At 41.7% G+C, this 24,647-nt stretch overlaps 2 protein-coding genes across 6 annotated transcripts in view; one reads left to right on the forward strand and one right to left on the reverse strand.

The window, feature by feature from the left end:
- ptprz1a (protein tyrosine phosphatase receptor type Z1a) overlaps positions 1-24,647 on the reverse strand; it is a 143,552-nt gene that overhangs the window by 75,806 nt on the left and 43,099 nt on the right. Inside the window, exon 1 of one of the 5 annotated variants that reach the window (XM_084364660.1) lies at positions 3,586-4,065. The exons of the other annotated variants lie outside the window; for them this stretch is intronic. Coding sequence (XP_084220786.1) covers positions 3,586-3,646 — 61 coding nt within the window. The 5' untranslated portion in view covers positions 3,647-4,065. Of the gene's footprint in view, positions 1-3,585; positions 4,066-24,647 lie in introns of those variants that run through there. 5 annotated transcript variants of the gene reach the window in all.
- On the forward strand, positions 17,218-22,795 carry LOC311264488 (E3 ubiquitin-protein ligase TRIM39-like). The gene is made up of 2 exons (XM_084365383.1): positions 17,218-17,941; positions 19,303-22,795. The coding sequence occupies exon 2, from the start codon at positions 19,312-19,314 to the stop codon at positions 21,031-21,033; it is 1,722 nt and encodes a 573-aa protein (XP_084221509.1). The 5' UTR covers positions 17,218-17,941; positions 19,303-19,311; the 3' UTR covers positions 21,034-22,795.

Consider the following 24,647-nt stretch of genomic DNA (forward strand, 5'->3'; position numbering starts at 1 on the left):
GTACCGTTCGGCTCGGAGGGCAAACCAGAGGATCAGGAGCTGGAAAACCCTTCCAGAGTTCAGGCTTACGGGGACAAATCCTGATTCATCGCCACTGACTTCTTAAACCTTCCTCGACCCTGCACGACGCACTGCTGCGTCTGTTATTACAGGCACACACCTACAAACCCACTGAAACTTGAGTTCCCAAAGATAACGTGTCTTCATATAAAGCACAAGACATCTAGAATATTCATATTCATCATGTTGTTGACCTCTTTCAAACTGTGATGATATCCACTTTAGAGACAGGTTGCATGGTGTCAGGTGTACAAGTCATCATTTCTGCCCTACTCTTTGCTCCAGTCAGGAAAATGCACTCCTGTTTGCAAATACGCTGCAGAGATCTTTAGAAATGTACCATCACAATGTTTTTAGATAATTAGAAACTTGTGAACTTGCTGCAGTGTCATCAAACTGTAACCGGGCCCGTGTCCACATAACGGTTATTTTTTCGGGGCAGAAAGTCGATGGCTATGTGTTCGGGAGCGCTGGGATGTTGTGATGCATTGGAGATCAAAATACAGTGAATATTATCGCTTAGATCAGGAAAAAGAAAAAGAGCGACTGTGACGTCACCAGCGACTTTCTTTAAAGTTGAGAGACTTTCAATTCGAAGCGTTCGTCTGTTCTCTCTTCCAGAATTAAAAATCTTGTTCATTTTTCTGAATTGAGGCTGTTGATTATTATCCACAATCAAGGCTGCTGACAGAACTCGATATTACAATATTAACGAGGTAATACTACAATTTTTTTCCATAAGTGAATAAACAAGCTGACCTCAGAGGAAAATAAGGTCCCAGAACACTGTTTGAAGCTAGAGAGGTGGCAGGGTCCGCCACATATAAACAAAGTAAAACAGTATAAACTGTGTTTTTGTCCTTTAAGGTCAGTTTGTTTATTCAGTTTGTTAATCAGTCAGTGAAGATCTTTCTCGTCTCATTAAAATGTCTTCCACAAAACTACATAATGTACCTTTAATGTGTCAGAGGGCCATCTCTTCAAAGATTGAACAGAGGCGAGATGTCTCACTCTGTAGCTAAAACGGAGCGTTCAAGACAGTGTGTAAACGGACGCTGCAGCAATGAACCATATGAGAAAAATAATGTGTTTTTTGAAAATTAAAGTATGTAAACTTACTCTACCAGGACCCAGATAAAAGTATGAACCCTGGAAATTATCATCATCTGACCTCTTTAAAGCGTCAGAGTTCAAAGTGAGTCATCAATTTGTGTCGGGTATATTACACTAAACTCAACACAAATTGATGACTCACTCTTAACAAACTTTAACTTCACGGCTTTTTGGATTCATGCGAGCGTAATTCGTACAAAGTTGTCAGAAACGAGTGTTATGCTCTTTTGTTGGGGTGTATGATCAGCTGGGTGACACCGTCTTCTGTTACTGTAGACGTAACCACATCACGTCGGTTGGCATCGCTTATGAATGTGAGGCAGTTCACCACTGTAGCCGCTGTTTCCCACCGCTGCTCTGACATGAACCTCCAACTGTCTCACCCTGAAGAGGAAACTCTCCTGTTACCACCGACACACCTCCCTGTGCCAGGTTCAAAAGCGTCCTCGTCTCCGCACCACGTGTCTGTAACTTAGCTTCGTTCAGCCTCGCATGCATAAAACAACGTTGGCCAACTAGCCAAGCAAGCTACGCTAAGAAACTGTGTAAAAACAGCAGGACTGACAGAAACAGCGGCCCGCGGGACAAGAAACACTGCCGCCACAAATTTAAGCGAGTGTCTTGGGTTCTCCTAACTGAGCTGGTTTAATAAGAAAACAATAAACGGGACATGGAGACGTGATGTTAGTGCACCGAGCAGCTACATGCTTCTTTTCATTTCCTCTCCCCACATATCACAAACAGCGGCAGCTCTGAGGGGACACACCTCTTAATTGAGCGTCGTTCATCGGCTCAACTCTAATTAGATTCTTTCATCCGGAGCTGGTGATGGAAGAAAAATCCAAATATGTTTTGGTTCTCACTGACAGGAAACACAAAGTTTACAGAAGGTTGGTGCAACTGGTTGTTTATATTCAGACGTCTATGTAATTATTATTGGATCAGACGTTTAAATATCGTTTTTTTTTTGCCAATTTCAGACTTTATCATGTTTTAGTTTAAGTTCTTGTAGAGAAACAAAATCATACTCCTCAAAGGGCACTTTTTAGTTTTGGAAAATACATTTGATTATTAATTTAATATTTATTATTATTATTATCAATGAGGTAATAATACAAACACAGAAATAAGTATTTTTTCCATAAGTGAAAAAACAAGCTGCTCTAAGAGGAAAATAAGGTCCCAGAACACTGTTTGAAGCTAGAAAAATGGCAGGGTCCGCCACATAAACAAAGTAAAACAGTTTAAATGTTGTTGTCCTTTAAGGTCAGTTTGTTTATTCAGTCATGAAAACAAACAGAGTTTGTTTATTTAGTTTGTTAATCAGTCATTGTGTTCTCTGCTCATTAAAAATGTCTTCCCCCAAAACTACATACTGCTCCTTTAAAGTGTGAGGCATCGAAATGTTTTTAAATCAGTGACTGAAACACATCAGAGAGCATCAGGACACCAAAACAAGACGATTGCTGCTGTTGTGCATCCAAAAAAGATCTTAACTGGCTCCTGGAAGCTGTAAAGTTTGGTCCCAGCTGGATTTCTCTCAGTGTGTCATTTCTCAGACCTGCATCCTTTCATTTTTGCAAACAGACAGGTCGGAGGAGTCGCCACAGTCCAAACAGACGCCACTTAAACACAAACCGAGCCCGTTTACTTTTGCAGCAGACAGAAACTGACAATCACAACAGAGACATCACAACAGAGACATTCACCTGAATGTGTTTACAGTCGCATTAACTGCACCTCCTGCACCACTGTCACAGGCCTGTTAAACGCTTCAGGGTGGGAAAAAAACTGATGTATTATAGTTTCTGCAGTGATAGTATCTGTTTCTGAGAGGCATTATAGGATTACTGCTGTTGTTGTTGCCAGATATGGAGCCTCTGACACCCTTAATAAGCCACCCAGCCTACCGTGTCCAAACCTCTCTTTTCATGCTTGACAGCTCCGGTTTGGAGCTGATATGTGACGCCCTGCGCCCCTCAAACGTTTTAATCTGTGATCCCACAGCAGTGGCGCTGATCATCGACACTAAACATGAATGATATCTCAGTCACATAATAAAATCTGTTTGTTTTTTTTGTTTTAAATCGTGGAAAAAAACCGCGTTGGACTCGTTCCCCTCGAATGTTTCCAAATACGCACAGCGCGTTACGCACTGCGGGAGCGATTCTGGACATAAAAAACTGAGCAAAAGATCCTCAATTCTGACAAAAACACAAGAGCACGGAGCACATGAAGACTTCCTCGGTTTGTCTCGCACAGAGCTCGCTCCTCAGGTCACCTGAAGCTGCTGCGCAATCACCTTCAAGTTGGCGCAGCGAGTTGAAAAACCATCAAATGTGAACACGAGAGAAGATTTTAAGGGTTTCTGTGTCCTGCGAGGACAAAAACACGACTGATAGCACGTCTTACCTTGTTGGCAGAAGAGGATGAAGTGTGCAGCCAGCAGCAGCCAGCAGCCTGTAGTCTCCATGTTGGGGGGGAAAAGCTCTCATATGCGGTAAATAAACAAATCAAAGTGGGTTTTTTTTTTAGGGGAGCAGGTCCCGGTCGGTCCCCGCAGCGCTCACAGCTCCATGCTGCTCCGCTCCTGCCTGCCTGCCGGTCGGTTGTGGTCTTGCTGCCGTGTGTGTGTAGTACAGATCCGGGTCCCGGTGCGCCGCTCCGTCCGCTCTCCTCCACACCGACTGACTGACTGAAGAGGAGCCGCCAGACTGGAGCTGTGCGCCGCCCACAGCCCGCAGACACACCGGCCTCACTGCCTCCACCTGATGTGACAGACTGACTGACGTGATGCGTCTGTAGCTTTATTCACTCACTCATCCTATTAATGGACTGAAATACAGAGGAAATGTTAGAATTATTAAGAGTTAAGGGATTTATATTTAGGTAAGAGAAGAGGATGGATGAATGGAAGAAGGAAGGAAGAGAAAATGGCAGGAAATGAGACAAAACAAAACACATTTTTAAATGTTGATGCTGGGAGGGAGAAGTGATCTGTGGGCTGCAGGTTCCTCTTCTTAGTCATCAATACATTTAAAGATTCTGATCATCAGAAATATGCTGATTATGGATCCAGGCTGATAATCGCTCCAACAATATTATACAGTATAAGCCAAAAGTAAAGATATCAGGTTATAATATATCTTTGATCAGAGTGAAAGTCTCTCATATGAATAGTACTTCAGGAAAAGTGATATTTAATGAACTGAAGTATCAAAAGTAAATTATACACACATACATATACACACGCTGTGTACTACGGGTCGACCAGTTACCTGCCATGAACTGAAATTGTCAACGATATGTGATATCTACTCAACTCAGCATGCTAACCAGCTCCTGTGCTAGTGGTGTCAATGCTAACACTGCCCTAGCCCCCCCGAGCTCCCATGCTAACTTAGCTAACTAGCTATGGGCAGCTACAGCTAGCAGCAGTTAGCGGTTACTTTGGTGACGCTCCCCTCTATTTATTCTGACTATGAATGTGACAGGTGACCAGTTCTCACCTGCTGCGTCATTTATTTCTCTCAAAGCTCAAAAGAAAAGAAAAGAAGTTGCACCATGAAGAAGAAGAACGTGGATACAAAACAACAACAACAACAAAATAACGATTTCTACTCAATCAGCTGCTTCATTGTTGTCATTATCATGAAAGTAATCAATCTGGAATCTGGAGATAAAACTCGTCGGCCGCTGCGACTCCATCAGTCTCCTCGGTGGGAGGCGCAGCAGACTGCAGACAGCGGGGAGTCATTAACGCGACGTAAAGAGTAATTGAGTGAAACGACTCGGAGGAGTGTCTTTTTGTTTCTGGGTGTGTGTGGTGGAGTTCACAGGGCCGCCGACCTCCTGACCTCTGAGAGACGCTTCCACCTCGCACTGAAACGGAGACCAAAACATCAGCGGTGACCCAGAAATCACAATTCACTCCGGGAATGTGGAACAAGTGCGAGTGTGTGTGTGTGTGTGTGTCTTTATCTGTATACTTGTGAGAAAATGTCGGTCCGGATCGCAGGATGCAGATTGTGTCCATCGAGCTGTGACGTGTGTCGGACATATCACAAACTTTCACAGGAGGCTTCTTTAGAAATGAGAAACGATATAACGTGTTGAGAAAGTCTCTTGTTTCTCAGCCGACAAGCTGGAGATCAGCTTCACCTCTGTGGGCGCGTTTAGCCTAGCTTAGCACAACGTGGGAAGCAAGGGGAAACTGCTAGCGTAGCTCCGTGAAAAGAGAAGAGAAACACTTTCCAACATCTCCAACGCCTCTTTGCTTCAACTTAAAGGGGCACTACGTAGTTTTAGAGAAGAGATTCAATGTAACGTAAGTAAGAGACTCGAGTTACGTCACTTATTTAAGTTATATTTGTTATTTTAACCCAAATTACGATCTTTTACTGTAACTAAGTAGTTTTTTTTTTTGCCTAACCCTCAAGAGATTGGTCTTGATTTCCAGACTGCTTTTCCGATTCTACCACATTTTTACTCGCGTTTCACTCTCGGACAAAGTGGATATAATCTATTATATAACTGTGTGATACCTCTGTACTTAAAGGGGCGCTACGCAGCTCTGGAGAAGAAATCCAGACTACAATATTAGTGAGGTAATAATACAAACTTGATTTTCTCCATCAGTGAATAAACCAGCTGTTCTCAGAGGAAAATAAGGTCACAGATCACTGATTGAAGCTAGAGAGGTGGCAGGGTCCGCCACATGTAAACAAGTTTATTCAGTCATGAAAACAAAGTGTGTTTGATTAGTTTGTTAATCAGTTTAAGATTTTTCTCTTCTCATTAACATTTCTTCCTCATAGTGCATCTTTAAAAATTTCAGCGTTAACCTGCAGAAATACATCATCCCTACACCTCGCTGTTTCCTCAGTGAACAGCTTCCTACAGAGTTTATGGTCTCCGTCTGTAGTTTCAAGTCTTCTTCAACACAGCATGATGTTCATTTTATAAATGATGGTCCCACTTGGAGTCAGATAGATGATAAAGCTGGGTATGTTTTAGGGCGTGGCTGCCTTGTGATGGAAAGTCGCTACCACGTCGTGTCCTCGGGTTCTCAGTCAGATCCAATCAGGCTATCCTCCAAACTCCCTCGACTGCGTTATAATACTGTGACAACACTGGTCGCTCTGACGGTCTGAGGTTTTTCGCCTCGTCCCGTCCCCTCAGTGTTTTACAGATGATGCAACGCCGCGGCTTTATTTCCTCACAGGCCGAGCCCTCACAGACTTTCTTAAATGAAGTTTCCCTCGGTTCAGTTTCAACCACTGGCTCAGATTTTTTAACCTCACAATAAACGACCGCACCACCCCCTTCTTTATCTGAGCGAATATATTTGCATAATTTACTCTGGATTATCTTTAATTTATGCAGAAACTGCTTTCCACTTGTTAGGTTGAATGTTTCCAAGGGGGCTAATAAAATTAGTTGTACTCCCACAGAGCTCCCATTCAGGGATTTTTTTTTTTTTGGGAGCTTTCGGACGGTTTTTCCACGACTTTCCTACAAACTGCACTCAGGCTGAGGGTGATTTCTTCCCTCCAACACGAGGCTGTGACCTGAACTGATCTCTCGAGGGAAACGAACAGGTCAGAAAGTGAGGCAGGTTTTTGTTTTCTCTGTATTTACTGTGTGACTTCGTTCAACGGGTCCGGTTCTCACGGTGCCCAGCCCTCACCATCATTCACAGGACAGGAGGATAGTTCTGTTCTGTGCTGATTATTGATCCTGCAGAGGGAAACAGCCACTGATCAATCAGCAACAGGAAGTGAATGCGGTGACGGATTGTTTTTGATGGAGGTGGTGCAGGTTTGAATCCTGCTGCAGTTTAGGACGACGTGACAATTTTTTGTCTAGCACATGACTTAAAGAAATGTGGGCGTCGTCCTCTCAGGAGCAGGAACGGCATTCAGAAATTTAAAATGATTAATTTTCCAGATAACTCATCTGAAGTTGAATTATTTCGACTGCTGTGTGTAACTCTGCACTGTGCGTGTTGCTGTAAGCTTGACGGCTCATGTTTGAAAGTACGTTTCTGCAAAACCACAGAAAAGTTCAAACTGAACCTTCTTTGTGTTGCAAATTTTCTATTTCTCTCTCATCACAGTGCTGTGTTATCCTCTGGTTAGGTTTAGGCACGAAAACCACCTGGTCAGAGTTAGAAAACATCATGGTTCGATTTAAAATACCTGTTTGGTCGCCATGATCACGGATGGAGATGATCCGACCTCCTGAGAAAATAGACGAAGGTTTTGACGGCACAAAAACGGGTGGAAATGCCCGAAGGTGTCCTTAAAAATTTCCAGTTGTGCGACTCGAGCTGTTTGGCAGCCTTGTTGGCTGTAATAATGGCCTCCAACTCCTGCTGTGACAGGTGACTGATAATCATATAATGTGAACGTGATATGCCTCAATATCGTGGAGACTGGGCTGTATTTTTGTGAGCCAACCCGGAAGTCCGCATCGTCCTGGTTCCCTCCACAAATACACAACAACAAAAAACGATGGGATTTTTTATTTCAGACACCATCCCAGTCGGACCCGAACCTATAACTGATAAATTATTGAGAATTATGACAGTTAGACAGCTGACTGCTGGTGTTTCTTGGCTCTCAGTCCTCACAGTGACCCCAGACCTCAGCTGTTAACTTTATTCTGAGTTCATTTTGTCGTTTAAGTATCTGAACCTTTGTCATTCAGGTCAACAGAACAAAACACAGCTCCTCCGAATGGGAGAAATAATGTTGAGATGACAATCAGTTTCCTTTTACAGTCACAGAAAAAGCTTCAGCAAACATCCTTCTCAAATCCACAGAGAGGTTCCTCCCTCGGATGGTGTTACGTGGGAACAAGCACCGGCCATTGAAACTGACGGACAACAACAAATCCCCCGAGGGGAGGTTCTCAGGACGTTTTTCAGGACATCAGATAAGAACATCCAGTTTTTATTGTCGACGTGTTTTTAACCTTTATTTTTACAGAGAGGCTCATCTTCAGCTCCGCCCGGCCTCGACTTAATGCAGGTCGACACAGTCACACAAACAAGCTCACACTGAGAGCCACACATTAAAGTCACGACGCTGGATGTTTAGTGATTGTCCCTCCTGAGTCGGTCCAGCTTCCTGTCCTCCTGGATCACATGATCTGAAGTTTGTGATTTCACTTCCACTTCTTCTTCGCATGTATTTAAAACTCCCGTTGGTGAGATTGTTGATTTTTTTGTGTCTCTTTTTTCAACTCGTCAAATACTGACACTTTTGGATTGTAGCTCTGAAAGCGTCGAGTATTTGACGAATTGGGAGTGAAACTGAAAAATCAACCATCTCAAACAAACAAAGACAATATATTTCATGTTCCTCATGTCCAGATTTCTGCCGCACTGGTTCGGGAACACATAAAAGTGTTGCTGCTAAAAACAGTTTGTTTGCAAATAATAATAAGAATAACTTTATCGATATAATGTAGCACCTTTAAAAACAGGGTTTATTTTTTATGCTTTGACAGGATTCTCATATAGATAATATAAGAGAATAAATGAATATGACTTGATACAAAGTTAAAGGAAAGAAGTGATGAAGAAGGCGAAATCACATTAAATAGGAGGACAGATGAATAAAACCAATAGAGGACGGTAAGAAGACGACATCACAAGAGGAATTAGAAACGGGTGCATTGAGAAGAGTAAAAAGAATAAAACTAAATAATGAATAAATAAATAAAGATAAAAGCAATGAATGAAGGTAAGAAGAAGAAGAAGACGACATCACACAAGGGAAATAAAAACACAAATAGATTAAGAACGGCAAAATGAATAAAAGGACAGAAAGACTCAAAAATGAATTAAGAAAAAGTGTTTCTTCACATAAAAGCAACTAAAGGAAGGAAGGAAAAAAGGAAAAAAGGAAGTTGTGTCTTTTGCATTCGTGTCAACCCTTCTGGGCCACCGTAGATTGTCATAAACAACATACTTACAACACACATGTAGAAATAGTCAATAAACAAGAAAAAGAAAAAAAAATGATAAAAATGACAGAAAAACATAGAATAAAAAACAAGAAAGAGAAATAGGATAAAAAAACCAAACAACATTAAAAAAGATAAATGAAATCGAGCTGAACAGAACATACAGAACATTTACCTCAAAGAGACGATGAAATAAAACAATGAAAAACAAGAACAGCAACTGAAGAACGAGAGAGAAACAAAATGTGTATATGATTTTATGATTTGGTGAAGTGACCCTTTAACAGCAGCAGCAGGGTTGAATGTGTTGTTGGACTCGGGATAATCTCCCCCCTCCACCAGAACGTGGATTGAGGTAATGAGGTCATGTCACACAGAACAGACCGGGTGTCATTAACCCCCCTCAGCCCCCCGCTACCACACTCACTGTATAACCCCCTCCTCCTCACAGAGAGGTCAGAGGTCGGCCTCTGGAGCTGGTAACAGTCAGCGGGCAGGTTCAGAGCCCTCTGGGGATCCTCATCGAACCCTCATGGTGTTTCTGTCACATCACAAAGCGCCGGTCCGATCCATCGATCACACCGGTCAAGTTCGCAGCAGAGCGACAGATATCAGCCAGGAGAAGGACAAACAGAACCGCAGCTGCTGTTCTGGATCATTTATTATTTCACGACTTTTCAGATGCTCCTTACTTTTTGTTTTCTCCCGAGTGTCTTTTTACAATAACTGTCTGTATGTTTTGTGTCACTAAAACCTGTTTTACAAAAAGAGACAGTAGTAACTCACGACCCTGAACACAGTCGAGGCAGCACTGAGTTAAAACCTGTGTTCGGTTCAGAGAAATCCTTTTCAGAGAAACACACACACTAATTGGATGTTTAATTAAGGTGGAAACGTCTGTTGTGGCACATTTAGGAGTCCAAACAAACAGTCTGTAACATCCGCCTCAATGTGACTCCTTCTACATGTTTACTTTCTGCCGAGGCCTTGTTGATTTAGGTGATGGGAACCGGCCGCTCCGCTCTCCCTCCCACTTTGATGTTTCGTTGCCATTGTTGGGCCGGCTCTGAATCGCAGCCGGCTGGATGGTTGGTTTCGTTGGTTGGCAGCCATTGAACCTTTGCGAAGATTAACTGTTATTACCGGCGTCTTTGTGCGTCCGGGCCGCTCTCTGCATACCAGCAGAGAAACAAAACGCTCCTCTCCAGCCTCTCCAGTGGAGGAGGCTTCAGAAAACAGCAGGTCCGATTCGCTTTTATCTGCACACTGACGAGAGTATAAGAGCACTAAGTGGTCTCTCAACTGACAACAAGTTCCTTTTTAGGAGAGGAGAGGTCCGATATGCGCTGTATTAGCCTCGACCACTACACACTCGCACACACACAATGGAAAAACTTTCTATTCTGGGACAGACGAGGTCACAGATCACCTTAATAAAGAGGCAGGAATGTGTTGAGGCACTTCTGCGTTCACTTCAACTATACGATCTCTGACTCTCCTCACACAGTCTCCTGCAGCACTAATGAGCTTTGCATTCAGGCGTTCATTCATGCGCTCCTGCTTGTATTTGAAACACATGGTGAGATACACGCTGCCAACACACGTGACCTCTGACCCCAGCTGCACTCCGCAACGCACCGTCACGAACGAAGAAACTGCTGCAGCTTGAAGACATTTCCTCAGTTGTCCGGCCGTCACGTGAAGTTCACCTGGAAAAAGGTGAAAAATTTGTAATGCGATGAACAAATGTTAAAGGAGCAGTACGTAGTTTGGGGGAAGAAATGTTAATGAGAAGAGAAAGATCTTCACTGGCTGATTAACAAACTGAATAAACAAACTGACCTTAAAGCAACACAATTTTCATTGTTTTACATGCTCAGTTTTAGCTACAGAGTGAGACATCTCGCCTCTGATCAATCTTTGATGAGAGTTGCACATGCGCATTACTTAACGGGCAGGATGTAGCCAATCAGAGGCAGAGTCCGAGCAAGGTAGTGTGATCTAAAATAACAGCGCTACAGCTGGTAACCATGGCTGCAGTACAGTTGTAATATTTTATATAAATATATATGTTTATATATATTTTAACACCTGTTACATAGTGACGCACATACATACATAAGTAAAGGCTCGAGAGAAAGATCTACGACTGACCTTAATTTTAATTTATACTGTTTTACTTTGTTTATATGTGGCGGACCCTGCCACTTTTCTAGCTTCAAACAGTGTTGTGGGACCTAATTTTCTTCTGAGAACAGCTTGTTTATTCACTGATGTGTTATTACCTCATTAATATTGTAAATATTACAATTCTGAGTTTGAATTTCTCCTCCAGAGCTACGTAGCGCCCCTTTAAGATCAGAAGGTGTCACACAATTATATGATACAGTGACATCCCTGCACGTTTGGTCCTGACTGGTCTTGAAATAAAATCCAGAGTCCTCTTTGTCCGAGACTGAAACGAGACCGAGTAAAAATGTGGTCGATTCCGAGACCGAGACCTTCAGAAAGCGGTCTTGAAACCAAGACCAATCTTGTGTACTGTAATATTTGGGTTAGACAAAAAAAAACAACTACTTAGTAACAGTAAAATATCATACTTTGGGTTAAAGTAACAAATAAAACTTAAAAAAGTGACATAACTCTATTAAAAACAAATCACTCTTGAGGCTCAGTCACAAACGAGATGTGAACCCTGCGTCCGGAGAGAAGTCCAACCCAACCAGCTGGACCTCCCCCTGAGGTGGACTGTCTCACTCGTTATGAGACTGCATTAGCGGGTCGCTTCCAGAAAAGGATGCTAGAGGGGTACCATCAAACTTTGAAGCGCACACACGGACCAAATGAAACTCAGGAGAGGTTCAGGCATAAGAACAAAAATATAAATGAATGTACAAATAAAGATAAAGTGGAAAAACTGAGCAGTTGGCCCTCGATGTCTCAGGTATCTTCTTGAAGGGTGAGTTATTAAAATTTTGTTTTGCTCAACATTTCGTTCTGAAAAGTAAAAGCACGTTGACATGGAGAGGATTTAATAATAGACTCTGACTGGACGTTTGTCTGAAACTCCATCCGCTCCACTTCGGTTTGTTTACAGCAGCCACAAACCTCCTGAAGCTAATTACAATTGATCTCCGGTAGTTTTTCTGAGTGACACAGAAACCTGTTTTACTGCTGAACATCCAGTTCACTTTCTGTTCCCTCTGTCTGCTTCCTGTCCTGTTGTTTTGAAATGAGTGTGTTGGACTGTGTCGTACAGGTTTGAGGAGTGAAGGTTACCTCAACGTCTGACGACTCGGGATCGATTCCCAGCTGTGACTCGTATCACTTACATCCACATTTAATTACAGATTTTTAAAAGTATTCTGATTACAGTTGTACTAAAGCACAACTGCATGTACTCTGTTACTACCCAATGGACTCAAAGGTGTCTCTTCCAGCTCCTCCATCGCTGTTTTTACTTCACAAACACGTCACCAAAATGTATTTTTAAGTACTTGGTCAATAAGCTGAAATGGCCAGCAGGGGGAGCCCCTGTGATTAAACGTTCTGTCCTAAGTGTGACAGATTCGGTTGTAAACGAGGCATGAATTCCTCCCAAACAGAGCGATTTTTCAAAGCACTCTTGGCTTTTGCTGAATAAACCTTCCCACCGGTCCAAAAGGAGCCGTTCGCTGGCGACTCGGAGCACAACAGAGCCACCTGACAGAGCCGCCAGCCAGCAGAAATTCACCTCAATGCCTTCAGAAAGCTGCTTTATGTGTGTCCTGCCGGCAACCGAGGGAGGAGAGAGGAGAAAGGCCTAAAAAGAAAAAGAGTCTGCAGAGTGCAACTCCGAGCTGAAACTCAGAGTTTCCTAGCAACATGCTCTGCAAGATGAAACTGAGAGTTTTGCAGAGCTCTCTGGATCTGCGTGCTTTTATTCAGCGCTGCAGCAGAAACAAAGTTTGGTTTTATTAGGTAGTTTTTTAATGCTCATCTTCCTCTGAAGTGTTCGCAAACCCCCGAAACTCACGTCCAACCACACACACGTCTCCCTCAATGAATTTCCAGCAGCAGCATTCGCAGAAATCGTTTGCATGTGCTGTGTTTCCACTGTAATCTCTCTCTCTGTCTCAGACCTGTTGAATCTTAAACCTCACAGCTCCCCCTATTCTCCCCTCCCATGAAAGAAGAAAAAAAAAAAAAACACAAGACAAAAGCATGAATGCATAATTAATATAGTGAAGCTGCATTTTTAATTGTTGCTGGTCTTCAAAGTTGCCCAGTGGCATTGTCTCTCGGTTCGGGCCGGCTGCTTCCGATGGCAGAGCTTCATTCAGGTCTTTTTAGGGCTGGAGCGCTGCAGAAGCACCGGCAGACAACGGCTCCAAGCTCGCCTCTTTTCTCAGGGTGTCTGCCCGCACAATGGACTTCCTTAGCCTGCACACAAAAGAGGGCTGGCGCATGAAAAAACACCCAAATTCAATGGCATTCCTCTCCACAATGCACTCTGAGAATATGTGCTTGTCCCTCTCCTTCTCCCTCTCGTCTCTTTCAGCGCCGGGTGATGTGTGAGGACGATGTGCGAGGATCAGGAAGTGAAATTTTTTCCTGCGTCAAAATGAAACAAACTTGTGTGAAAGTGAGAATGGAGAGTCTGCAGCCAAGCTAGCAGCTCTGTGAGGCTGTGCTTAGGGACGGAGATGGTATTATGTAATTTCTGCCACTAGGGGGCTCTCAATCAAAACAAAACAAAAGATTGGATCATGTAACTACACTGGCTGCATGAGATACGCCTCTTGTTTTTACGTTTTACATCTCTAAAAGATGTAAGTAACGTGGGATCATGGGAGATGTTGTCTTCCTTGCTGAAACATCTGCCGATTAAAATCTATCTGCATGACTGAGGCAGAAACGTACGGACGAGGTTATGTTTTTTCCCTCACTTTCTGACTCTCTCCCAGAAGATTTCTCTGCGTTGAACATTTTTGAAAACATGGAAACATTCAGGATGATGTACACAACTCAACAAAATATCTCACAAGTCATTGTAATGCAGAAATGTTGAATACTATATATTTAAGTGCCAATATCAGACTGTCTACCCTCACTGATACAGCAGCTATAATGTTGAGAACAACTGGGGCTGATGGTACCGTCATTACTTCTTTCTGGACAAATTGAAATTTTGACCTGATGATGGCGCCGGATAAAAAGTTAAGAGGTCATCAGAGTTACAACAAATCATGCTTAAAGGTCCTATTTGTAAGAAAAGTAGAATTTATCTCACGTGCTGACGTTTTGGGGGTGGCGACCATCCCGACCTAACATCCCAAAGCGTCAGTATTTGACGAGTTGGGACTCTTTTCTTACAAATAGGACCTTTAATGTGAAGACGGGGACGCCTAGACCAAATTTCATGACAATCCATCCAATAGTTGTTGAGCCATTTCACGGAAAACCATAAAAATGTCATAGTTTAGGCATGTCATGTTGAGCTGCGCCAGAGATGACGAGCAGCAACAGAACAGGACGGCTCTCCAAGCTAATTGCAGCTAACGTTACGTTTACAGCAGTTCGCACTTACTTTAGCACCAAAGCTACCGATATCTGTACCAGGAAACTCCATAAATCATCTGGGTACTCCATCTGTCCTCTGTTCGTCCCGGTCCTGAACACCACTGTGCTCCGGCAGCGTTCCTCTTTTTATACATCCACGGCAGCGTCATAAAATAAAGAAAGCGTTTATTGGACGAAAAATGTATATACACCCACGAGTGCAGGATGAGTCATCAACATTTTTAATGATTTTCCAGGAAGAAACTCCAAACTAGCATCAAATATACCTACAAAATGCCTGCAACTGATGTAAAGTTGGATCAAGACATATGTAATTAAATCACTTCGACAGCGATCTCGACTTGATGTGTGAAATTGGACTTAAAATTAAATGTTGTCTTTCTGGGACCGTTCTCGTGTCCCCGGATGAAATTACGGTCCCCACATTGTGAGTGCGTGAACAGGTTGTTCATCAACCATCATCACACACACAGCCTCACTGTTGCTGGTCAGATGGGGTGGCATTAACTCCCCCATCACATCCTCTGTGTGAGGAGTTGCAGTGGGTGAGGAGGGGTGAGTTTACTGGGTGGGGGGGAGGTCGTTCCACCATTGTCGGGCGCACATTGAGCACCGTTGGCACGCCGGCAGGCAGCTTACCATCCCGAGGCTGCCGGGAGCCACAAAGGGCCACGATGGAGGGAGAGTCGAGCCGGGTGAACGTCACCAACACCCGCAGCCTAATCCTCCTGCCCTGTACATCTGCGCCGGGCCGGTTTCAAAAGCCAGACCCCCTTTTTTTTCCCTCTCTCCCTCTCTAAAATCCCCCCTCCTCCATCATGCACCACCTCTTTTCTTTTCTCCCACTGTTATTCTGCAGCAGGAGAAAGGACGGGCTTTTGTAGAGGCTCATAGTGTCACACAGACACAAGACCTGAGGCTGCCAGTCATCAAATGGAAGCTCTCTCTGGGCCTTTCACAGCGCTCACTTTGCTCATGTCGACTCGGGGAGAGAGGGGGAAACTCTTATTTTAGCACGTGAAAAGGCTCCAGACGGGGACATGAAGGCCGGCTCTTCACATCGGACACAATTGACTTTGAAAGCCAGCGTTTCTCTGAGAGTAGTAGGGAGTGTTTGCCGGGATGTTGGCATCATGTTTTAATTGAATTTGACTGTCAGCGGGTCTCAAAGGGGCCCAAACAAGCTTATTATGAAAACGCTCCTCTGGGATCCTGCCGAAGTAAACCAGCGACAAACACGATAAAGAAAAGGTCAAATGGCTTTTTACACACGAGGCCGCAAATCAGTCTGCCCGTTTCAAACTTTTACACAAATGAATGTAAATAAACAAACTGATTTAAAAACTAATTCAACGGCTAAAAGGATGCAATTTTATTTAAGTATTCTACTTTTCAAAAAGAAGAAAATTTAGATTAAAACAAACAAAATAAAATGTAAACATATAAAACAAAACAAATAAGAATCTGCTGCACAAACTTTCTCCCTCAGAGGGCTGAAAGCAAACACTTACTGTAGATATATGTATTCAATATATTATACACTTTTAAGATGTTAAATATTACTAGGAAAAATAATTAATGAAAAAAAAACTGCATAAACATATTTATATCATAATTAATAACAAAGGTGCAATATGTCATGTTTGCCATGAATTTAATTTATAATCAGAACAAATAGGGGGCAGCATTTCACCAGCAGTGAGCGACACTGCCACACAACACAATCTCAAATGTAGACGACGTCCTGATCCGATTCTCTGGATGTTGTCTGCATTGATATGAGATAAAATTAAATTAAATTAAAATTAAACAACCCATCCAACCAAACTCTGCTCCTTTTTCTTTGCCTACTGGTACTTACATACGGACAAATGTAACTTAAATGACATAATTATGTTATTAATGCATTTATTTTAATCAAAACCATGAACCTTTCCTTAACATAAACAAAGTAGTTTTGGTGCCTACATTTAATTGAAATGTTGATGTTTCACAGCGTATGTGAGCTCCTGTTCTGCCTTGTCCAGCTGTGATTGGCTGGTCCTCGACGATGTTAGCTGTGAGCACAAGTCCGGCCCTGAGACTCCCTAAAAATTGATGTTTCCTGCAAAACCATCTCCATCCAGGTGAAACATCAAGTTTTAAGAGAGTCTCTCTGAGTGCCTGTGAGGATATCAGCTGATGAGAGCAGTTTAGACACGAGGTCCTGGTGGAGGAGTGGGACAAAAACAGCTGATGATTCTCTGGTTTCATCACTACGAGGGATCCATTTAATATTTTCACAAGTTGAACGTTTTTGAGCCACAGAGCGGCGCAGCTGTCCAGATGTGGCCTATGAGAGTTCAAGTCCAGTCTGGGATCTTCAGGACGTTACTACTAAAATCAGTTTTACAATAAGTTTGACTCAGAGGAAACTTGGAGATAAATCTACTCAATGTTTAAAAAGGAAAATGAAAAAATTGAATGCTACATTTTACATAACATTCATCCAAATATCTACTTGTTTGCTTTTCTGTCTGATGACATCGACCTCTGCAGTGTCAGTGACTCGAACACACACAGCTTCTTACAACAAGAACAAAACCTGCAGCAGGTGGTCGACTCTTCTCTGACTCATCTGTTTTAGAAACCAAACACCTGCATGATGTGTGAGTCAGGTTTAATGATGTTCAGCTGTTTGAGGAGGTGAAATGAACACAACACCAATGTTAGTAGAGATTAAATGACAGCTGAGGTCGCCCTCTGGTGGAGATTTTAACAAACTGCAGCCTGACGCTCTTCTGCTCCGTCTACACTTCAGGATTTTCAAAATAAAGTGAGGAAATAAAAGTGATAATTATAAATCCCTCTGTTTTATCAGACAGACTACTGATTTTTGAGTGGTGTCTCCTCTCTCTGAGGAGATTTTTCTACAATACACAATTTTAATTTGACTTAAAAGTCCAGCATGGAGGATTTAGTAGCATGTAGCAGTGAGGCTGAAACCAACGACACAACAAAACAAAAACTTGTTCCAAAACTTTGTCAACAAGTTTCACACTGAGTCACTTAAACTGACAGAGCTTCACTGAGAGGAGGAGCAACAAGAAGAAAAAACTGCGTCACATTTCCTGAAATGAAAGTGAAAGTTTGTCAGAGCGACAGCAGAGCTGCAGTCCAGACGAGTCTCTCTGTTTTCAGCTGAATCCATCAGGTTTTTCTCAACTAACCAGCAGAATCTCTGCAAACACTGGTGAGTACACTGACCTACACAGACCTGACTGAATATTTCTTCAAGACTGAGTTAAAACCAGAATCTGACATGTTTACACTGTTCACAGGAAGTACAGAGCAGATTAAAACCAAACCACAGTGACTGAACTCCAGCTAGTTAAAGTTACACAGAATCCAGTCACAGCTGGTTTTAGTTTAAACTGATTTACCGTCTTTCTCTGACCTGTTTCTGGTATTAACACAGAACCTGAGCTCTACTCAGACAGGAAGTTTCACTCAGGGCGCCGCCACTTTAACTGCCACCCATCAGTGGCTGAGGGTTGTAGAGAGAAACAGCTTCAGTTTCCTGCAGCTTCCATCTTTTCTTCTTCACATTCAATGTGTGTGATTCTCTGCTCTCTGTATCTTCATCCTCTCTCTGCACCTCCTCCTCCTCCAAGCTGACTCTCTGACACTAAAGCTCTTTATTTATTTTTCTTCAATAACAGAAATAATAAAGACAAATACTGGCAAAATATATTATCAGCCTGAAACTGTGACTTTCATTATATTAATTACATGTAAATGTTTCATCTAATTCTACACACGTTCAATGTAAATGTCACATTAAATGCAGAGTTTCAATGTGGAAAATGAAATAACGAGGTGTGCACCTTATTACAGGAGACAGAACAACAAATATTACATGTTTTTTAATGTTTAATGTTTTTAATGTTATGTATAAAACTTGAATCATTAACCAGTTGAAACACACAAAATGTTTATGTAGAAGTTCCACATAACTTTACATTAATAATTAAAGAAACACATGAGGTTTATGTAACTCTGCATTCATTTAATTTAATCAGACTAAATTATTTAATCACATCGACTCAACATGAAAACTTTGCATTAAATGTGACGGATGTGATGGAAAATTGTACATGTAATTAAAATACTTAAATTCACTGTTTTAGGCAAACGATTTTTTTCATTCACAGGAAATCATAATAAATGTGTTAAGTTAAATATTAAAATGGTCTCAAATCAGTGAAGAGACCTGCCAGTGTAATAATACATTTAGATTGTGATGTTTGAGTCACTGGGTCACATTACATCGACTCTGTTAAAGGACATTTTCTTTAAAATATGAGACCACATCAGTTAATTACACGTGAGAAATTAATAATCTTCATCAATAATGCTACATGAGGCCAATTAAGTCAAATGTTTTAATGGTGGTTTTTTGATGGTCTCAAATTCGACACTGAAGCACGACAGCTGGAAGCAAACTGTCCTCCTGCTGCCAATAAAACAACTGAATTCATGATGATTCTCTGAATATTAAACCAATCATTGTTTAGTTTCATCCAATTAAGTGTTTTTTTTGTTTGTCCTCAGACTGTAAACATGTCTGCTGCCAGCTGTCTGCTGATTGAAGATCAGTTTCTGTGCTCCATCTGTCTGGATGTGTTCACTGATCCAGTCGCCACATCATGTGGACACAACTTCTGTAAAACCTGCATCACTCAACACTGGGATAAAAATGACAAGTGTCAGTGTCCCAACTGTAAACAGATTTTCAACACCAGACCTGAGCTGCAGGTCAACACGTTCATCTCTGAGATGGCTGCTCAGTTCAGACAGTCAGCTCAACAGAAAGCCAGCAGCAGCAGCTCAGAGCAACAAGTTTCCAAACCAGGAGAAGTTCCCTGTGACGTCTGCACTGGAACCAAACTGAAGGCCCTGAAGTCCTGCCTGGTGTGTCTGGCCTCCTACTGTGAGACTCACCTGGAGCCTCATCTGACAATGTCAGGCCTGAAAAGACATCAGCTGATCGACCCTGTGGAGAACCTGGAAGACAGGATGTGTACGAAGCACGATAAACTGCTGGAGCTGTTCTGTAAGACCGACCAGATGTGTGTCTGCATGCTCTGCACTGTTTTAGACCACAAGACACATGATGTTGTTCCTCTGAAAGAAGAATATGAAGGAAAGAAGGCAGAGCTGGGGAAGAGAGACGCTGAAATTCAGCAGATGATCCAGAAGACACGACTGAAGATTCAGGAGATGAAGCGCTCAGTGGAGCTCAGTAAGAAAGATGCAGACAGAGAGATAGCAGCTGGTGTTCAGGTCTTCACCGCTCTGAAGGAGTCTGTTGAGAGAAGCCAGGCCGAGCTCATCGACACCATCAAAGAGAAGCAGAGACAGACAGAGAAACAGGCTGAAGGCTTCATCAGAGAGCTGGAACAGGAAATCTCTGAGCTGGAGAAGAGAAGCTCTGAGGTGGAGCAGCTCTCACAGTCTGAAGACCACCTCCACCTCCTCCAAAGCTTCCCATCACTGAACGCGAGGATAAAAATTTCTGAGTTGAAGAAGAGAGGCTCTATGCCTTGGTCGAAACTACTTTTCCAGAGCTCCCCATCACTGAACACTGCTCCACCCACCAAGGACTGGACAGGAGTCAGCTTCTGTCCTCCTTCATATGAGGGGACTGTGGTGAGAGCTGTGAATCAGCTGGAGGAGACGCTCAGTAAACAGATGAAGAAGCTGCTTGAGCTGAAGAGGGTCCAGCAGTATGCAGTGGATGTGACACTTGATCCTGATACAGCACAACCAAACCTCATGCTGTCTGATGATGGAAAACAAGTATATGACACTGATGTAAAGAAGAATCTCCCAGACAACCCAGAGAGATTTGATTATTGTCCCTGTGTCTTAGCAAAGCAGAGTTTCTCTTCAGGAAGATTTTATTATGAGGTTCAAGTTAAAGAGAAGACTGACTGGGATTTAGGAGTGGCCAGAGAGTCGATCAACAGGAAGGGAGACATCACAGAATCTCCTCAGGATGGTTACTGGACGATATGTTTGAGGAATGAAAATGAGTACAAAGCTTTTGCTGGCCCTCCAGTCCGTCTCTCTCTGAAGTGTCGGCCTGAGAAGGTGGGGGTGTTTGTGGATTATGAGGAGGGTCTGGTCTCCTTTTATGACGTTGATGCTGCAGCTCTTATCTACTCCTTTACTGGCTGCTGCTTCACTCAGAAACTCCACCCATACTTTTGTCCATGTCCTAATGATGGTGGTGAAAACTCTGCCCCTCTGATCATCTCTCCTGTCAATCACACTGAGTAGAACAAACATTTGATTTTCTACAGAAAGATTCACATCATTTAATGTAATAAATGTACATTTATTGGTGATGTATGATGTATACATGTTGTTTTACCACATTGATTGATATTATCTAATGTAGCCTCATTTATTCTAATAACTGCATTACCTGCCTTCAACACTGTTAAATCATCAGAAAACAATGTACTCAGATATATGAAACATTTGTGTGTTGAGTTTAACCTTTTTATTGTCTGATCATTGTAAATATAAGAAGAGCTGCATCCTGACAAAAATGTTATAAATAGTGCAAAAATAATTTGATTTTTTCTTTATGAATAAAATAGAAAAAGCAACAAAACATTTTATTGTGTCTGAATCATTATTTAGTTTGTTATTGATATCAACAGCTGATGTTTCTAATGACGACCAAATCATGTGATTAAAAACACCATCAGCTGTTCTCAGACTGACTTGAGCTGAGGAGCTCCAATCCTCCATCACACCTGAGACAGCTGGTAGTGTGAGATGATGTCATGTTATTGAAGGTTTGAACAGCTGATATGAACTAAACCAGAGATCTGAGGTCGCCCTCTAGTGGAGCCACCACCACAACAAAAACCCTCAGTCTCTTGTCATAAGGAGAAAAGTTATAAAATATTTGCTTGTTATTACTGGATACAAATGATTCTGGTTATTAAAAAGATTTCACTTTATATCACAGAACTCATTATTTTCATAAAATAACATATCTCTCTTATTCAATCAATCTTTTCTGGTTATCACATGATAAAGTGGCAGGTTGTTATAATACAAAACTTCTCCATCGCCTCCAGCAAACGTTTTCCTCTTTCACAAACTCACAAGGTCTGTCAATAATTTGTTATTATAAAATACTGATGAAGGTTTTTGAACACAGAGCGGTGCAGCTGTCCAGATGTTGCCTAAGGTGAGAGTTCAAGTCCAGTTCAGGATCTTGAGGACGTTCCTCTCCCTCTGTTAAATATCTCAGTGGAACTAAATCTTTCTGTTTTTGGATCCTATATAATGTAACGTGACGTCTCAGAGGAAACCAGGGGACAAATGTACAAATGTAGAAGAAGGCTCAAATGAAAAAAGTCGACATTACAGACAAGACATCCACTTGTCTCCTGCTGCAGACCATCCTGTCTGATGACATCGACCTCAACCAGTCAGTGACTCAAACACATAACAGCTTCTTATAAGAAGAACAAAACCTGCAGCAGGTGGTCGACTCTTCTCTGATTCATCTGTTTTAGAAACCAAACACCTGCATGATGTGTGAGTCAGAGAGAATGAGCCTGAACAGAAGATGTACTGAGTGTTATGTCGAGTCATCTGATGTCAGATAATGTAAAGTGTATGAGGTCATTTAATGTAAAGTAAAGCTGTTGTTATGTTTGAGAAGGTGAAATGAACACAACACAAATTTTAGTAGAGATTAAATGACAGCTGAGGTCGCCCTCTGGTGGAGATTTTAACAAACTGCAGCCTGACGCTCTTCTGCTCTGTCTGCACTTCAGGATTTTCAAAATAAAGCGAGGAAATAAAAGTGATAATTATAAATCCCTCTGTGTTTTATCAGACAGACTACTGATCTTTGAGTGGTGTCTCCTTCTCTGAGGAGATTTTTCTAAAAAACACAATTTTAATTTGACTTAAAAGTCCAGCATGGAGGATTTAGTAGCATGCAGCAGTGAGGCTAAAACCAACTACACACCCCTCGCCTCACCCTCTCCTAGTGCAGTTGCTAAAGTGTTTGGTTTGTCCGTTCTGGGCTACCGTAGAAACCTGACAGACTTTGTGGAAGAGGAGCTGCTCCCTCCGTGGATATAAAAGTCTCTTTCTAAAGTAGCGAAAACACAACGATTCTTAGTTTCAGGTGATTACACACTAATGAAAACACAATTATTAATATTATATTTCATTTCTGCTGATACATCGTCCTAAATCCTACACACTGGACCTTTAAGGCGGCTTTGAAAGTATTTTAAAATCACAGTGAAGCCCACTTTCTGTATTTCCTCCCTGTAATGTGACAGGTTAGAAATCACACAACAAAAGTCTGACAAAGAAAAGATGCTGAACAGTTTGTAAAGCAGCAGAAAAGTGAAATGACAGACTCAACAGTGAGCTGAACACTGGAGTGTTGGTGGGATTGCAGAGGGAGCGTTGTGGCCTGTTGATCTAAAGATACAGTTTGTTCTTGAATATCTTCCACTGACTTCTTTTCTTATGTGCTTTATTTGTAACTGTATCTTCTTCTGGCTGCTGTAAACTTCCACTGCTGAGAAAAGACCAAGAAACAAAAAAGTAAAAACTTGTTCCAAAACTTTGTCAACAAGTTTCACAATGAGTCACTAAAACTGACAGAGCTTCACTGAGAGGAGGAGCAACAAGAAAAAGCTTCAAGGTCACATTTCCTGAGATGAAAGTGACAGTTTGTCAGAGCGACAGCAGAGCTGCAGTCCAGACGAGTCTCTGTGTTTTCAGCTGAATCCATCAGGTTTTTCTCAACTAACCAGCAGAATCTCTGCAAACACTGGTGAGTACACTGACCTACACAGACCTGACTGAATATTTCTTCAAGACTGAGTTAAAACCAGAATCTGACATGTTTACACGTGTTCACAGGAAGTACAGAGCAGATTAAAACCAAACCACAGTGACTGAACTCCAGCTAGTTAAAGTTACACAGAATCCAGTCACAGCTGGTTTTAGTTTAAACTGATTTACCGTCTTTCTCTGACCTGTTTCTGGTATTAACACAGAACCTGAGCTCTACTCAGACAAGAAGTTTCACTCAGGGCATCGCCACTTTAACTGCCACCCATCAGTGGCTGAGGGTTGTAGAGAGAAACAGCTTCAGTTTCCATCTTTTCTTCTTCACATTCAATGTGTGTGATTCTTTTTTCGTAAAATGTAAATTTTCTACCTAATTCTACATACATTCAATGTAAATGTCACATTAAACACAAAGTGTTTCTGTCATGTTTAGTCAATGTGTAGAAACTAAATAACAAGATGTGCAACTTATTACAGGAGACAGAACAACAAATATCAAATGCTTTTTTAACTTACTTTTAAATATAATACTTGAATAATAAACAGTTGAAACAAACATTATGTTTATGTAGAAGTTCCCCAAAACTTTATATTAATAATTAAATAAACGCATCAGGTTTATTTAACTCCGCATTAATTTAATTTTTTCAGACTAAATTATTTATTCACATTGACTCAACATGATAGGAAAACGTATTAAATGTGACCCTTTGTATTAAACTTATGTAACAAAAATGTACATGTAATTAAAACACTTTAATTCACTGTTTTAGGTAAAGTTTTTATTAACGTGCACAGGAAATCATAATAAATGTGTTAAGTTTGATATTAAAATCAGTGACGAGACTTGTCTCACTTGTCCAGTGTAATAACATCTTTATTTCTATATTTTAGTACTTTTAATATTTAATTCTAAAATGTATTTTTAATACTTTATAAGTTTTATCCTTCCGTTACTCGTGTCATATTATCTTTCTCTATTTAAATCTTGTTTATATCTACAGTGTGATATTTTTTATTCTAGAAGGAGCGACTGTAACGTACACATT

This window comes from Pagrus pagrus (assembly GCF_965226575.1).
Source record: "Pagrus pagrus genome assembly, chromosome: 10".
In the NCBI taxonomy this organism is placed as follows: Eukaryota; Metazoa; Chordata; class Actinopteri; order Spariformes; family Sparidae; genus Pagrus; species Pagrus pagrus.